Source organism: Orbicella franksi, chromosome 13 (genome assembly GCF_964199315.1).
Source record: "Orbicella franksi chromosome 13, jaOrbFran1.1, whole genome shotgun sequence".
In the NCBI taxonomy this organism is placed as follows: domain Eukaryota; kingdom Metazoa; phylum Cnidaria; class Anthozoa; order Scleractinia; family Merulinidae; genus Orbicella; species Orbicella franksi.
The window spans coordinates 13,774,346-13,792,855 of NC_138157.1; the positions used below are offsets into that span (position 1 = coordinate 13,774,346).

Genomic DNA, 18,510 nt, shown 5'->3' on the forward strand with positions numbered 1-18,510 from the left:
TTTTAAGCCTGAGAAAATACAAATTATAGTGCAATTTTTGTATAGGTTTATTTTACCAGCGTATACAACCACACACAACTGGGAACATGATAATAACAGAGACAACATCGGTTCCGTTAAACGTGTCAATGGGAAAATATCCATATAGGACAGATATTGTGCATATCCCACCGCGATATTGACCTAAAGGGAAATAATTTTCTTTTCCTTTTTCTTCAAACGTCATTCGCTGATATGCTTCCCCTGATTAGTGTTCTTTTAAGCCGAAATAACGCACCCGATGCCGGAGATAGCTGTCAACTAGCTACATGGAAAAGCTTTTTAACTCAAAACATCAGCATTCGACAAGTTCAATTAAGATTTTTCAAATAATTTTAAACAATCATTAAGGGACGATCATAAAATGAGTTCGTAAAAAATACCTTGCCATCAAAATTCTGAGAAAAGGCTTTGCTTACTGCTGCAAATTGGAAAGGAAGGAAATGTGTTGGCAAAAACGCGAATTAATTTAAACGCACTTAGTAATGAACTCTTTACATCTCTCTGTTTTGAATTTGCGTAATTACTGACATTTCCACAAGCAGCTGCTACCTCGGGATCAGATAAAAGAAATGGCGAAACATCCATTTACTTGCAAATGAAGACTTCTTTAATTCAATTACTCCATGTGTCCTTGCTTTTATTTCTTTTAGGAAAAACTATCCTCCCAAGGTTTCCTTTTATTTATTTATTTTTATTTTTATATATTTTGTTTTGTCAAATTTAAATGCATATCACTTAAAGGCGTTTGAATAATTATGAGGCATGTCACAATGAGTTTTTGGGCATGGGTGTTAAACAGGAAGATTATGACTACAGTCGAGCTGCACCTGCGTGATGTAGAAAGAACCAGATCCTGAGCTCGACTAGAGCGAATAAATCCGACGTCTTATTATAAGAAGCATGTAAAGAAAAACACTTAGAAAGTGCGAAGTCTGGGGATCACTGTGTTAGTAACTTCGATTTACCAGAATCACACCGAACTTCTTTCTCGACAAGGAGGGCGATGGAAATCCTCTTATCTCCTTAACTGCAAAGTATTAAACATATATTATTATATGGCTGTCTTGAAGGACTGGGAACTACCGAATTCATGAATTTGATTGGTTGAAATCGATATTGACCGCGGTCTAGATTTTCCCATTTAGACCGGCATCTGGACCGGTTATATTTTGCGGTGAAAAAGTACAAAAATTAAATGTTGACTATTTTCCTCTAAAAACATTTACTTATGGAAGTGCCAAGAAGCCTAATGAGAAAAAAAAGTAAAGAGGACGAGCAAAATTTGGCAGATTTCAGTTCAGCTCATCGCCGTTCGCAAACAAAATGTCAGCTAGCACAAACCAGTTACATTAAACGAATTAAATGTTCTTGTTTGCCATTATAATAAACATCTTATTAACCGGGCTTAGTCGGTCTGTACGGGAGAATTTCCGTCGGGCAAGATTAAGCTCTTATTAACCGGGCAGGAGGTCTGTATGTCTGTGTGCGAGATACACAACAAAAAAATAGGACTCCAAGCTTCTTTCTTAAACAAGGTCGATTTTATTCACTGTCGTCACGTAGGGTGTGTTATATTTACACAATATTTAAGAATAATGCTTTCTCTTCGTACGTCGACAAAATATCTGCTTTGCGTCAGTTTTAATTTACAACTATTTCCAAGAACGTACTGACTGAAAAAGAAATTACATTTCATAACGGCCTAAAATAGTTGCTGTGCATGTTTTCCAACTTAACGACTTGCACAAACCCTATTTTTAACTTTTATTGTATGTTATTTTAATTCAAAATTTAGCAAGGCATGAATTAGGATTACCGACGACTCTTAATTTTGTACAATTTATAATCCTAAGCTTTTAGAAAGCTATGAACAGTTATCAAGAAAACACTACGTTTTTTGTTACTAACAAATATCATTGCCTAGCCTATTCTTTTTGAGTATGTTAAATTGTAAGAACTTGTTTGCACATTAAGATACTATTTTGCACTCACTGATCACTTGTTTTTGCAACGAGAACCTGAATTCCATGTAGATAAATACTACAGCTAAATGTTAAAAGTAATCTACACCAATGTTTCTAATTATGATGTGGTTTAAATTAGTGATTGGTTTGATTTATTTTCAAGCATTTTTTTATTCTTGCGCTTGCTTTTGGATTGTGGTATAATAAACAACAGGCAAAGGAAATCAAATATAAAAAGGGGTTTGAAAATTTTTAAACTAGATCAAAACCCCAACAAGATACATTGACACAAATCCTTCAACACGAAGGCGCACTGTAAAAGAGGGGATCTCTGGGAAGATCAGGTTAAACTTTTTCAATTAAGAGCCAGTAAGACATTAGCAAAAATTAGAGGATAATATGGGATAGTTTTCCTTTCGTCGGTATTTCACATTGAAAAGATTGTTTGTATGCATTTTTTTGTTGTTGTTCATTAGAACACTTCACTTTGGGAAACGAGGAACGGAACCAAACACAAAGTTACCCAAACATAAATATTATCTCAAACGCTGTACATGCGTATGTCAAATGCGTAAAGCTAACATTATAATTCATTATTCAATTTAAACATTAATGATACGAAATTATTTAGGTTTAAAAGCAATGAATGACCCTTATAGTGCGCCTTGGTGTTTGCTCGCGTTCGCCGTTCACTTTCACAATCTTTTTTTTTCTTCAATACTCCACGCATCTTTAAGGTGTACAAGTTTGAAAACATTGAACAATTTTTCCATATATAAGAAGAAGAAAACATGTATGCTAAATAGCACAATTTATAAAAGGAAAAACTTACTCAGATGAGTTGGCGTATTAAAAACTAGTTTACAGCTGACGGTCTGTACCAGAAATAAGAAATTTACAGAACTACTAGCACTGAGTTACCTTCAGTTAATTTTAGGGCTTGATATTACTAATTCTAGGGAAAAAACACACAGTCAACAACGGTGGCCATTTTCTCTTAAGACGTCCCTACGTCACCGCTGATCTCTTTGAAGATATTCGCCTTAAATTACTTTGAACATTGGTTACGAGAGTACTATTCCTTTGCAGCGTTTTACTCAGATCGCACATCTTTTCTAAACTGTTGTCAACCTTTTACGACAGCGTGAATGTACCATTCCCAGCTTCACTGGAAAAATTTTCTCCATAAGCTGCACCAAGTCCGTATGGCAACAAGGGCCTGCTGACCAGCCTCGATGCAGTTCTGACCACAGTTACGGCGCATGTCAAGAATCAAACCGATCTTTCTTTTTAAAAATGTCCGCCATCTTAGGTCTCGGGGCATCTTTTAATCTATGGAATCCACTAATAAAAGTGCTTTTGATTTCCTGTCCTATCTTGCTACCCGCTGCAAGGCTGTCATACGAAACAGTAAAAAAAAAAATCAGTTCATAAATAAATAAGTGAAAAAAAATCACCAAAAATAGATGAATACTCATGATACAAACGTCCTGGGACACTTGACGAAGTGCCAACTGGTGACACATTATTTTGACGTGGGAAGTCATTATTCAATTTTCTGGGGGCCCCTTCCCTCCTCCCTCCCCCCCCCCCCCCAATACAATGTTGGAATAGTGGGTCTACTTTGAATGAATCAACATCAACATTGTGTTGCGGGTGGGGAGCGAGAGGCGGACAGAAAGACCATATGTTGGCAAAAGTGCAAAGTGTCCCAAGACTTTTGACCAGGATTGTAGATATTTACTGTGGAAAAGACTTCTGGTCCGCTTTCACTTCACATTCTTTAAGAAGCAGATGAACGGTCTCCTGCCAAAAAGAGAAGAAAATTACTTACAAGTGAAAGTTGATCTTTATAGGAAAACAAAGAAGTCTTACCTCACAGTCCGGTGCCAGGGCCTCGATGTCCTGTTTGACTGCGCGGAGTCCTGGGATGATGTAATCATTTAATACATCAATAGAAATGACTCAAATGGTCAAGAAAAAAAAACAGTAACGACAATAATAATTTTGTTTCACAACGATCGATTTAAAAATCTTTAAAGACCAAAAGTTATAATGTGAAAGTACCACACACATATTACAGTTAGTACTAGTTATGCAAAGCGCTATAAAAGGGTAAAAGGGGAAGGGCAACAATCAAACACTACAGTACCAGGAGAAACAAAATTGACTTGAAACAAAAGTAAAAGCTGCCTAAGCCAGGTGGTCCAAAAACAACACAAAAACGATATCCACGCTAAAACAATGACCATATGTCCATTGCTCCTTCCGCTGCAAGATCTCTTCTTTTCCTGGCACACAATAGTTAATAATTAAATAAAATAGCTGAACGAGGACTTTGACTTTGAGGTTTAGGTGGAATGTAGCTACAGACTATATTCATACTCACGAAATACGAAATGTAAAATGAGACCATGAATCGTTTCTTTTTCAGAGTTTTACGCTATAGCGACGAAAACATGTCGAGGATTAAAAAAACAACAAAGGGAAGAGATGTAGTGAAAGGGAAAAAATAAAGCTAAGTAAAAAAGATACAACAGCACGTCAAAGACACGTAAGCTTCCATTAACTCCAGAGCAATCTCCCTCCGCCTGTCTTCGTCTGGTGACTGGTTGTTTATCGTTGCCATTACGACCAGCCTCGGTAAGAGAACTAGTGGGAAAACAACAGCAGGAGGTTCTAAATTGTAAGTTGAACTGCAGATTAACGTAGGGAGTCAACGTCCTAGAAAAGTCGTGGAGAATAGGTACACGTTTTCAGCCAAAATCACATGGGAAACCACGCACGCGTGGCCAATGATTGGTCGATGAATGTTTTTTTTTTTGTTGGGGGGAGGGGGGGCCGCGGGGGATAACACACCAATCATACATAAAGCTTATGCTTGAGGCCCAAACGATTCCAGGTATTCAATGTTAAGCTGGTGTTAAGTCCCCACAGACCGGTTTCTAAGCCTCGTGTTTGTACGATGCCACTTTCCCTGAGACTGCTTTAGATTGGACAGATTTGTTTCGGGTCGAGTATATATTGAAAGAAAAACAATCAAACAGCAGCATTCAAGTTTTGCTTCTACGCTACCTTCATCCCTAAAATGCGGTTCCGCATGAGGTGCCACTTTGCCAAATGTTCTGATCATTGTAGCCTGAAGTTCATGTTGATCTTTGTATTGCGGGTCTTCAAGAAATGACTGGAACTGTACGTAAACTTTCTCTAATATCTGACCAAAGTAAACAAAACCTTGATTAATATGTTCCTATTCTCGTAACATTTCTTGCCCCATTGACAGGTGTGGGACGAGGTCCATGCAAAAAGAGACGGTTGCATACTTGAAGAGTATCTCTTACCGTTTTATCTGTAACATTTTCTACTATTGCACCAAATGCAGGAATAGCTGCCGTCCTTACTGACCTGCAAATGATACAATTTTAACATATCAAACTTATTTTTTAGTGCAAAAGGAAAACATACGTTGCGAACCACTGAGAGTTAAAGATCCCCGGTTAAACTTACATTTGCGAATCTGAAGCTAATGTTACGAGGGCTGGCAGAACCTTTCTGCTAATTAAATCCAGATCAACACCTTTCAATAAAACCTGAAAAAGAAAAATGTCAATGTTACGCAGCACACAACACTGCGCAGACTTCGACAAGTGTTTAAAAAAAGAACAAGGATTGTCAAAACTAGGGAAATCTGAAGAGGAATCAAAAACAGAAAATTAAATATTTTTAACTTGCGCTAACTTACCGTGAATAATGGAGCTGCACAGCAGCGAACAGACGCATTGGAGTGCACAACAATCTCCCACAGAACACCAATAAGAATTTGATGACACCGGGACGAAGTACTGAAATAAAAATAACATGAACAGTATTAATTACTTCACTTTAACAGAAACTGGCATGGGAACCCCAGAACTCATGGTTTAAGCTAATTTTCATTTTTGTTTACAATAAAATTGTTGCAGTCTCTCTGATACTTGTTCTGTTTGGTTGAGTAAGTAATGGTCCTTATTTAAACAAAATAGAATTCAAAACATCTGTCTGAATTAACAATTCAATACAATAAAAAGGTAATAAGAAAGTAAAAATAAACGCAATGCGATAAAATCTAAGTAGGATCAATAGAAATGACTTAATGTTATGAGTATTATTAAATAAAGTTTAAAAGGCATCCATTTACAGCACGCGGCATGATTTTTGCTTTGAACTATTCGTACAAGTCAGCGATGCGAAATCGTTAAAACATTCGACAATCAATTCAAATTTGCCCTCTTCTACCAATACAAGAAATAAAGTTTAAAATGGTTCACTTTACTCCAGTAGAGAAAAACTTATTTCAAAGGAGCTACGTCACGGTTTGCGCATGCGCATGTTTTTTAATCCGTGTTAATCTTCCATCCTTGTTCCTTTAAGGTTTACTCTTATCTCTTTGGTGTTTTTCTATCTTAGTAAACTACTATTTTCAGGTGTTCTTCAGTTTAAAGGTAAAGTTGTGCGTGGTCAAAATGACTTAAAATACCGTGACTGAGCTCCTTTAAATGCAGACCTCACTCACCTTAATTCCTGGTACATTATTAGTGGACCATCGAGTGGAGCCGAGGCTTCCGCCAGTGCAATTACCGAATGACGTAGCAGTGACGTCAATTCAGACATATCTTCCTCCTAATAAGGACATGACATAACGTATAAGAATCCTTACTATACAAACAGATTCCTGATACCAGGCTAAGACTGACGCAAATAAATATGAAGACACAGGTTTTTGTTATGATACCCCTCCCCCCCCCCCCCCCCACCCCAACTCAACTAAAGCTTACCGCATTGAAGCAGCCCAGGACTCCAGCGGCCAGAACAGGAAGAGAAGCACTGGATAGAAGACGTTCTCGTCTTTCTAAAAACCAGGAAAGTACATTTTACAATACCATAACATCAACTGAAATATGCTTTATAAGAAACAATACAAAGATTCAGATTTTGTGACATTTGCAAGACGACTGAATTTAAAAGAAGTAAATGGGTTTCCAAAAGCAACTCCAATATGGACCGCCATACTCACCATCTTTCAAAGCAAGAACATTTAGTCTTTCCATACAAAATGGTTTTATCTGCAAACACAAGTGGCAAGTTGAGCAATCCTTTTTCGCTAGAAAATTTCGGTCAGTTTAACAAATACACAATAAACAGGTTGTGCAAAAAGTCGTCTTTATTCTCTTTGAAACTAACCGTGCATGAAAATGAAAATAGCACGCGCTCATTTGTTTACAACGACGCTCCTTAATTGGTTTTATTTGCAGTCAATACTCACCTTTTTGTCTGAGTATGGTTTTCCAAAAGTGATGCACAATGAACGAAAAAGTGAAATCAGCTGCTGTACACTATCTGTCAAGGACACATCGACTTTTCCTACAAAAGCAAAAAGGTTGTTTGGTACATTCCTTTGACACAGAGAAAACAAGACTACCTTTCTTATGCAAAATAAAAGACACAAATGTACTCACCTACAATTTCACAGAGATTTGGTAAACTGCGAAAAGAAAAAGAACCTTTTTTCTCAATCGGTAAAAGGAAACAGCGAATTTTAGTTAAAAAACACAATAGCCTTTCCCAGCTCTATTTTACGTTTTACTTCAGTCATTCTCTACAGATCCTTTAATCTTTTGTTATAATCGGTCACAATTTTGCTCCTGCTTCTGTTGTTTTTAGTGGCAATGACAAACAGTGATAATAAAGATTGCCTTTTTTTTTTTGTAGATCAACTTATTTGAACATTGTCAGTAAAAGAGTGTACAAGAGTTGACAACTGAGAATGAGGTTGAGAAAGGCATCCGACCGCGGTCAATTCGCGGCAGACAAGTTCCGCATGGACCTGGACGCGGTATTACCGCATCGCTGTACACCAATACTCCCAGGCGGCGAGCAAACTAATGCAACCTTTTTTTCAGATCCACTTACCATTCATAATGGACCCAAGACAGACTTTCCCACGAATCAAAGTGATCCTCAGACACGTGTTTATCAAATCGGCGTACATGGAAGGCGACTGTCTGGTTCCCGCCAAAAATCGTCTCGACATCGGTCAGCGGCGATGATGGTGGTAAAAATCTATCTGGAGCAACTAGTAAAAAGAAATCAACAGTTCATTACTTCTATACTTAGTCTTTCGTTTTGGTACTGGTATAGAAAACGACAGCAAATACCTGGCACGTTATAGCGTTCAACATCTTCAGGTTTTTTGGCAAATGGCGCTAAATAAAAGAAACAGAAAGTAGGGAGAAGAGGTTGAAAAAACATGGAAGTAAAAGTCCGGAAGGAGGGTGTTAAGTTGCTTACTGTTTCAGTACACGAGTGTTCTATAGGACGTAATTAAGTAAAATTATTTCTGTAACTTATGTGTTCTCATGGTATAACAGCAAGCAAACACGCCTCCAAAAGCACGTAAACAAAGGCATTCGTTCTTCAAGTCGACCATCTTAATGCGAAAAACAAACAAAACTTTATCAAGTGAGGTTTACAAACAACTGACGCAACATGGAGCCTTGAGGGATGTCAATGGCTCTCGGTAAATCCATAAAACAAGACGTGTTTCCACGTTACCCCTTACCTGTCCGTAGAACTGATGCAAACAGCGCTGGAATAAGCGACGTGATGACCTGAATACAGCGAGGAAGTCTGGTCTGAATGGTTTCTAATGTCTTGTGTACTTTCTCGATATCGTCCGATTCATTGGCTAGTTCTTGAACTTGTTCAAGATCCTATATCAGAAAGAGCATTAACAAATGCTTAGTAACTGCAAAAACGTGTCGCGATTTTGAACGAAGCCTTTATTGAAAAAAGTCAGACTCTTTACAATAAAATCACTACTGGAGACAATGTAAATGTAAAATGTAAAAGTAAATCTCATTTACAGTGTTCATGCACTTAGCTATACAAGCAGTAAGCTTAGCTAGTTTACAGGCATGCCACTAAAACAAACTGAAGGAAACAAATATTTCAAATAAACGTAACAAAGTTAAAAATTCCAACTGGCAGGAGGCAGACCAGTTGGCTATTTACAAAGTGTGACCGAGAATTTGAACTCGGGACTACCGACAAACAAATCCCGCTAGTGGCAGGGCGGAGGCCTTGAACCCGGGACCTCCAGATTACAACACCAGCGCCCTAAATCACTCGGCCATGCAATAAAACTACCAGCTACAAACGTATTTAAAACGTTAATATCACTTTCAAATTTTAAAACAATATTTCACTTGAAAGTAGAGTATAAACAAAGCATCGTGTAATTACTAAACAACATTTTCTTGAGTAACACACAAGCGCCGAAAGAAACTCCTGCTTAATGGCAAAAAATAAATTGTTTGCTTGAAAAAACTAACGCGCCACATATAGTATATCAGGCGCTTCAGTCTTCCCATGACGGTGTACGAACAATACCTTTAAAAGGAATGGTGACGATGGAAAAAAAATGTACGTAGTGCAATACCTAACTCAACTCACCTTGATAGAATTTTCCAAGTTAGAGATAAGCGACGTAAAAAGATGAGACTCTATTCTACCAAGATCCTGAGCCCATGTGGCAAAGGACGATAAGAACACTTCCATGGAGGTTTTGGACACTTTTTCTGACACGTCAAATAAGGTTTCTACCAGAAGTTCATACGCCTAGAGAAAAAGAAATGCATTAACATCACTGACGTCGCTTAAGAGTATGTGCTTAAGCTTAGCAGACATTTTTTAAGCCAGCAAACTAGATAGGGTAAAAAATGATCGCTTATCGTTACCCTTGCAAGAACGGATAGTTGATGGGGGACAGCGGGTTTCACCAAAAGGCCTTAGATACTAAACTTGCTAAAAAAAAACACTTCAGCAGTAAAAACCTGCAAGTAAACACCTATATATAGTCTGGCAAAGTAGGTTCTTGTATTTTGGGGTAGTTATTGGCAATTTAGGCTAAGTAGGTTCTTTATTAGGTTCGTAATTTGTATGAAGGAGATGTAGTTGTTGATTACCAGAAAAATAAATACAGTATTTATTCACAACTGTATTAGGTATTTTCTTGTAATATAAATTTACCATCTCAAAGTCACACTTCTTTGGTTAAAATGTTCATCATAATTTAACTGTAACCCACATATAAGAACTTACTCGATCTTGCTTGGCTAAACAGGTTTTTATATTTTTGGGTATTAAATTTCTGCCAGCATGTTCTTAAACCACTAGATTCTTTCGCGCGGGGTTTTTACTCTATTACCTGCTCATATTTATCCACGTTTTCTATAAAGGCCACCACTAGTGCCAGACTCTTAGTGACCGCTTCTCGGACAGCCTCGTTTCGATCGTCGCTAAGCATTTGTTTCAACATGGACCATACTAAAGAACTACGAATATAATCCTAGAAAGAAGAGAAAAACACGATAAGGACCATTCTTAGCAACTAGGATAAGTTGCTAAGAGACAAAAAGCATAGGAACATTTTTTGGAAGTCTGTTAACAAATACAAAGTTATCTTTCCCCAGGGTCGTATTCGTAAACACAGAATGCAAGTCAGTTTTTATTTACCGGTAAGTAAGGCGCTAATCCACCACAAGCCTCCGCAACAAGGAGTCTTCTTTCCACGTACTTGTGGCCGATCTGCAAAAAAGAAAACACTTATCAAGTTTTTCAATTCAGTTTTATTCTACAAAAGGCCCTACGAGTTCAGTTTGAAACCGTAACCACTAAAGACGACCCAGTTAGCAATAGTGAACCAGAGGTTTCATTAAGGGCCGAGCACAGGGCAAATTGACCGACTGTTAGGATGACTTTGCCCACCTGGTTTGAACATCTATAGGGAAAAAGCCCGCCTGTGAAAATCCTGGTATTCAATATGACAATTAATACCTCTTACCTGTTCCCACCATTGTGGTAAAAGCTCGGCCTCGATCCGTGTTGATCCCACGACCTGCGCAAAAGCGGCGCAACCACTCATGATCATCTGCCTATGTCATCATCACAACAAAGCAAGGGCTTGATTAGTTATTAACGGATTAGGCACCACAGCAGTGTAACAGGGCAAACGCAAGGAATTATACCACCGCTGCATTAGCATCAACCCGACTACCAGGCGTTCAATTGAGGCGCAGCACAAAAACACGGCGGGCGAGATAAAGAGAGAGGGGCTTGGTGCGAGGAGCAACACCTTCCCGCGACGTCCCTCTCGCCTATAATTATTTTCGTGAGTTAATTTCAGCGTGGCGCCCCAACTAATGGAACGCCTGTATTGTACCATCACTGCAGCCGTCATCGTTCGGAAACAATTGAAACTGCTATCGTGATCATGATAATGACATGTTTTACATGTATCTGTTAAAGAAGCACCTTCTTTATACCTCTGATCTTCATCTGGTCGCTTAATGAGATTAAACAACATGTGAAGAAGGTTGTCTCTTTCTTTAGCTTCCGGGTGGTGAATGGCTGAACACAGAATGACTGGAATTAATTCCTAGACAAAATAAAAAATATAACAAATAAGAAAAAAAAAACTGTTATCAAATTGACTACGAAGCCATTATACGGTCGTTATATGGTATACTGTATATTCATTTGTGAAAGAAGATGAATTCGGGGACAGAGCAGTTTTGCATGATGTTTTGCACCGTTCTTAAAATAATTACTTAACACTTTTTTTGTTGACATTCCTAGAGTTAGAGAGAGAAAACTCTGCTGTCGTTGCTTTCTTTTTCTTTTCGGTTCGACGCGCGATCTTTATTCGTTTTTCAACGTGACGGAAAGCACCTAGGTATACTGCTGTTACGACAAAGGTTGTCTCACAAAAGCGTAAAGGCGTAAGTGACAATGCCGAATGGTGATTGGTATTATGGGTAGTGATAGCTTATAGTTTCTTCGTTGAGATTCATGGTGTTCAGTTTCAGCAAAAAGAACCAAAGAGAAAGCATGAATGCACGTATTTATGTTGTTTCCTCCTATCACGCTAAAACACCTTGAGTTTCAATCCACCATTATCCATAATACCTTTCGATACTGAAGTGTGCGTTTATACGCTTTTGTTGGACAACCTTTCTCGAAGCAGTTCTACAGTATACACGGCTTCTGTTATTTCTTACCTCTCTTTTATTCAACAGCACATTAGGTACAATGTGAGGCAAACATCTCGCAAGAATCAACACAACGTTCTCGTCGGCATTGGAAAGCTTGCAAACCTTCAACACAACAGACACTATAGTGAACAGAACAAATATAGGTAACATAGAGGAACTACTACACTTGTACGACAGTTAAACGGAAACTTCCTTGTAGTGAGAGATTCGTTACCGGGAGAATCGTTATAACGAGACTTGTTACCGCGACATTCGTTACCGCGAGACTCGTTACATTCCGTGAGGTTTGTTATACCGCCTGAAGCTGAAGATGTTTTTTTTTTAGCAAATGCGCCACTTCGCTTATAGTTTGAAAGTGCCATGACTTACCTCATTGGAAAGCCTGTTCTCTAACTGCACATGCGTAAAGGACAGTAGTGCCTCTCTAAAGGATGATGACGTCACTCTGAAAGGAAAATTAAACTTGCCGTAAGAAAGAGAACATTTACGCAACACTGAAACTCAAATGGAAAGTAGATCTCGGGGATGAGGGTTAACGTAATCGCCATTCCCAACTTCAACTGTCGCACTAGCACCTTGCAAGGTTACGTCTCTTGAACCCCGTGGTTTCGTCACGTAAACTTCACAGATTTAGCTCATGAACCACTTGGTTTTGTCGGGCGTTTACCTCCAGCATTAAACCACGTGGGGTTCGCCTCGTCTTATCCCGTGTATTGCACGCTTACGTCGCTACAGTTCATTTGTGCCTATTATAATTTCCAAATTATGTTAGTCGTAACTGTACCTAGATGACATCTTCTCCTTCTCTGCATTCCCGTTCGCCGGTGAAGATGGGGGTATAGGGCTAACTTGAGGGCTGTCGCGCTAAGAAAAAAAAAAGACTTTAGGCGAATGGGCAGATAGAACCTACTCGCTAAAACTAAATAACAATGTATTCTCTCTTCTTTGCTGTAAGTTACATGTGTAGAATATGGATATGAGGTATTGAAACTTCCTGTTCGTTGAGAATGGAAAATCTAGTACAAACATTTGTATTACATGTAGGTGAAAAGACAAAAAACGCCCTGTCCTCAGTACTGTACAGGAATCTGCGTGTTTACTTTGTAACAAAGAACTGAGAAGCGTGATTGCTGGTCTTGGACACCAGATCCTTACAAGAAATAGCTTGAGTTGTACAGTAAGTGCAAACGGGGAAGGGGTCGGGGAAGGGGTCGGGAAAGGGTCGGGGATAGGAAAACGCGAGAAAGAAGGAAAAGAAACGCTTGCTTAACGTTCCTCCTCACTTCCACCCAACATTCTACCGCCCCGAAAATCAGCAGCTAGCAAGAGCTCACCCTCTCTTGTGTCACCGAAGACTCTATGCTGTCATCAGCAGGATTTCCTTGATCAAATTCAGCGTCAGCTAATCTCGTCGTTTCATTCTGCCCATCAACACACTTTTTACTTCCATCGACTTCTTCTTTACTGTCTGACTCAATCTCAGTATGTTCGTCAATCTCATCACTAACATTGGGTGCCTCGTTACTGTTGTCACTGGCGTTTACAATCTCTGTTGATGATTCAGTCGTGGGTGTTACCACATCGTCTGTACTTGTCTCAAATAAACCAGTGTTTTGTACAGGGCTTCTAGAAGCATTCTCAGATGGTCGTGGTGAGTCAGCGATTTCCTTCACTTCACTGCCAACGATAAAAGTAAAGCAGTTCGCCCAATCATGAAGGTTTAAATAAATAGAACGTTGAACAAAGTAATGTTAATTATAATAAGTAAAGATACATGCATACTGCTGAATATCTCTTATAAGAAAAAAAGAAAAACCATCAGGCACTGGCGAAAACCACACAGATACAGAGGGAAGATGACTAGTGCACTGTTGCTGTTGTTACTGTTGTTGTTGTTGTTGTTGTTGTTGTTGTTGTTGTTGTTGTTGTTGTTTGAGCTTCCTGCTCGTATTTAGACTGCTCCGGCAAACAAGCCTTTATAAGAGGAGTTTTCGTCCATTTGCCAGGTAGTCATATCAACTCTCAAAGTTGCCCAACTTGTTTGGCTTTGTTTGTTGATAACCATGGAGAGTGGAGCAAACATCTCACTGAAAATCCCTTCCTTCATTTCTCTCGCAGTCTTTTGCTTGTTTGTTTTAACTTTCACAGGGGCTGCTGCTTGTATTCAAAAGATTTTTCCTGTTCCACTTCAACTGAACATCGTGAGTAAGTTCACAAGACTTAGTATAAACGCACCTTTTAAGAACTTAACCAAATTCTATGTAGGAATTTAAGCAGGTAGTCAAGAAGTCTGATTGGCACGGTAAAACCCCACTCCTTTGTGCTTTCAGCATGATTTTTTTTACGTGTTATCAAGTTTCATCGAGGAGAAGATTAGTATAGAAAATATAGGATAAATTGAGACTTCAGTTTTTGTGATAACTTAAAACCTTGTACATATCTATTGAAGAATAAATCTCTTTAATCACTTTCAGTTACACATGGATATTACTCATTATAAATGTTACCTTTCTAGTTTTTCCACAGTTTCATTTAGTGTATGGTTCTCATATTTTAATTCTCCTATTTCTTCTTGAAGTCGTTTACACTCCTCTTGTAAATTGGCATATTCTTCCTCCAGGTTTGCTTTTTCTTCCTTCACCGATTTTAACACCAGCATGACCTCAGGCACAGTATGGTGTCCATAGTCTCTGTAGAGATGCAGTAAATCTGGAGGTTTTGCAGTGTTCAGACCAACATCATCCCAGTCTTCAAAGTCCTGGAAATATGTGCAATATAAATAAACATAAAAATAAACATTATTATAATCTACGACCAAGAAAATTATTTCTGTCATTGTGATTGGCTGACAGCAGGCCAATTTATTGTTAAGTTTTCATTTGCACTGCAGTGCAATTTTATGTGCAAAAGTTAGTAATTTTTCTCAGTTGTCTGATAAATGAGCAATTGTATGAAAGCTCACAAGCAATTAGGAAATTATCACTGCAAGTGAAGTTTGAAAATTCTTTGAAAATTGCACCCGCCTACAATGTAAGAGCTCATGCAATTTTGAGAAAATTTTCTAATATCATCCTTAATTCGCTTGCATTCACACAATTATTTTTTAATACTAGATAAAACAATCATACAATTCTACAAAGAAAAACATACAATACATAAAAATTAATGAATACGTGGAACAAACCTGATCAGCATTTTCATCAGAGAAAGTTACAGATGTCATCCGGTAGCCATTCTTCAATAAGTACTCATTAACCAGGAAATTCAATGCTCGCTTTTCATGTGGCCTCAGGGACTCCTGATAAAACAGCACAAAACTTTGTTCAATTCACACTGAGGAAGCAATTCTGTTACTGGGCTACTGTTCCATAATTACATGGACATAACAATCAAGAACCATCTGTTGCCTTACCCCACCAGATAGATGTTCACTCTCTGCCTGATCACCCTGGATGCCCTCAAGGGCTGGAGTCTCAGTTTCTAAAATGGAATTTAAAAAAGTTACAGTTCAAGTTACAGGTGCAATAAAGAATCCTAGATAGATGGTGATATATTGAGTGGTTAAATACATTTCTACTCTTTTCAGCATCATAAAACCTGAAGGTACACATTTTTTCGGTGATTATCCCAAAGAGGAAATCCTATTAATAATTTGCAAAGCTCAGAGCCACTTTCAAATGAACATCATCGAACTAAAACCCTTGTGGCCAGTCATAATGGAGTCAGACGATACAATACAATACTTTATTTAACATGGGCTTTACACTTAGCAAATCACCTATTTTACAGATAATCAACGGCCCTAGTATATTCTAAAAATTAAGACTAAAAATGTACAATAATTGATCGTATATGACTATAAACGCAGAGAACAAAAAAATCTAGAGAATAAATTTACAATACATTGCGACATCAGTTAAACTTAAGCGATCAAATTTTGTTGTTCACTTATCAGACAACCCAGTGAACCAATCAAAACTCAAAGCAAATGCATGTAGCCAAGACAAAACATGAATGAGTCATGACTGCTAAACATAACAAAGTAAAACCAAAGCAAATCAATTAACTTTCATTACTCAAGTAGAAATCCCTGTAAGACCTGTTCGAAGTCTATATCCTGTATTATACATATGATGTGAGCAGGATGGATGTGATTTATAGCATTGCAGCACACAACATGCATCAGAATAATGTAACGAAATTCAAAATACTGTTTTCCTAAACTATCTGAAATTCATCAGATTTACCAGTTGCTTCTGTCAGAGATCCCCTCAAAGCTTTAATTGTCTCATGGGCCTTCCTCAATTCAAATTCCAAAACTGAAATCAAAATATGAAACAGCCAGTTTGTGATAAATTAGTCGTCAAAACATGATTAATGGTAATTTTAATAACTGAGACGAATGTAATTGGCTGCCAGCATATGCACTCATTGGGTGACAGAGAGATGGGGTTGTCATTTAGGGCACTAGACTCAGGATCAATCAAGCTCTGGCTGGAAGCATTAGTGTGTGGTACTATATATTAATACTTAACTACCATAGTGCCCAGTGGCAGATTCAGACCTTGAGCTAAGGGGGGAGAGCATTTTTGTTTTGTTTTGTTTTGTTTTGGTTTGGTTTTTTTTGCTTGCCCTGTTGACTTTTCTTCCTTCCTTCTTTTTTTTTTTACCCAAAATAAGGGGGGGTGGGTCCCTGCCCCTCCTAGATCTGCCACTGATACCAATTGTACCCTACCCAGATACAGTAAGTACATGTATAAGCAGTTACTGGCAGAATTTAATGTTGGGATTAACCCTGCAATAGACTGTATCTTGTTTAGAGAGAGGTAGAAATAATGGGGAACAAAAACCATGATAAGCTTGGATGGCATGGGGAACTTGGCCCCAAGCGATTGATTTTCTTGGGTTGTAAAATTCTCAAAAGTTGACTTGTTGCCCAGTAAAGCCATAATAAAATGATGCATTAAAGATGTGCTTTTAGACTTGATTATATTGAGAAACTTGAACAGTAGGGAATGCTTATGTGCAGTTCCAGAAAATATCCCTATTCCCCTAACAAAAGGGATTGGAATTTCCTGAGGGCAAGGGGTTCTGTAAGACCAAACACTGAAAAAATTGTGTGATGCTTAATTCGAATTTCCAGAGGAGAGGGGGGTCTTGGAAAAGAATCCCTTTGCTGGGGGTATGGATATGTTCTGGAACTACACAATAGCAAACTGGAATTTCCAAACAGACCTGCCAAAGAAAACTTAATATCTTCAAGAAAAACTAAGCTTTCTATAAATATTGATATGTAATATACATAATATTGGTCAGATGAGTTGTCCAACACATCTTATAACTTGAAACACACAATCAAAGGTGCACCGCATTTGTTTAACATTATATATTTCCCAGATGATCTACCTGCAACTTTTTCATCGGTTTCTCTGACACCATCATCAGAATAACGAGTATAATCATCAAGTGAATCAATGGTGGCAATACTTGATGTACGAGCTGTGAAATTTGAATTAATTAATAATAATAAAATTATTGAATACGACAACAGTACGTGGAACTGTGAGGTTCAGAAGCAGACTTTTAGATTAAATTTCACCAGTTATTTACGACAGCAGTATAGGTATATCACATGGTAGCTGTACACATTATTGTATGGTAATACAAATTTTATTTCATTTGTGTATCTAAAGTTAAGAAGTGGAGGTTTTTTTTTTTTTTAAGTAACCGGGTAATCTTGATACTGTCATTAATTTTCTAAAAAGGCTCTAAGATATATAAGATTACTTCATGCAAGTCAGGTTCTCGGATTCCACGATATAATCCACCATTCCTCTTGGCACTGTCGTGTTCCTCGGTTAACGAGGAAATTAGGAAAGATGTGGTCATTTATTAAATTTCCGGCCTCAAGTGAACACAATCATGTTAACTACATGTAAATATATAACGCTGAACTCATGCAAATAAAACAATAACTAAGGGAGGCATTTATGTCACGTTTACTGCAAATTTATCACATAAAAATAAACGTTCTATTTGTTATAAAAAAAAAACTCACGCATGACAGGAGAGGGCGCATCTCTTGAATTTGTCTGGTATTGGCGTTCGAAGTTTCCTGGATTGGAGAAAAAGTCACGTAAACGAGGAAGCTCCAGCCCTGCTTCAACTAATTCCGTGTGCAACTCAAGCGCAGTTAACAAAAGCTGGTGCGTCAGGAGTTTTTCTGCGAATATATCGAAATCACTCGCAGCTAGTCGTGGCGGATTTGCTTCGGTTTCCTCCTCTGCATCCGCCATATTGTGCAAGCTATTTATTTTCAGGAGGCGCGGCTACTAAAACACGATTCGGAGCCTGCAGATGGACAGCTGAATAATTATGCGCGGCTATGCGCAACGCAACGTAAACAAGACCAA

General features: G+C 38.2%; 1 protein-coding gene across 1 annotated transcript; it reads right to left on the reverse strand.

Moving 5' to 3' along the window:
* Positions 1-1,561: 1,561 nt before the first annotated feature.
* LOC145466838 (RAB11-binding protein RELCH homolog) lies at positions 1,562-18,453 on the reverse strand. Its single transcript, XM_081450554.1, has 31 exons — positions 18,156-18,453; positions 17,504-17,596; positions 16,345-16,416; positions 15,510-15,577; positions 15,282-15,395; positions 14,605-14,855; positions 13,432-13,774; positions 12,882-12,961; positions 12,467-12,542; positions 12,104-12,199; positions 11,369-11,481; positions 10,888-10,978; positions 10,560-10,631; positions 10,252-10,392; positions 9,498-9,662; positions 8,605-8,755; positions 8,201-8,248; positions 7,956-8,118; positions 7,502-7,527; positions 7,309-7,406; positions 7,060-7,108; positions 6,821-6,894; positions 6,559-6,665; positions 5,749-5,848; positions 5,514-5,596; positions 5,348-5,411; positions 5,082-5,220; positions 4,542-4,658; positions 3,882-3,970; positions 3,751-3,812; positions 1,562-3,401 (listed from the first exon to the last, which is right to left on the reverse strand). Exons 1-31 carry the CDS (start codon positions 18,391-18,393, stop codon positions 3,272-3,274), a joined length of 3,513 nt encoding a protein of 1,170 aa, XP_081306680.1. The 5' UTR covers positions 18,394-18,453; the 3' UTR covers positions 1,562-3,271.
* Positions 18,454-18,510: the final 57 nt, after the last annotated feature.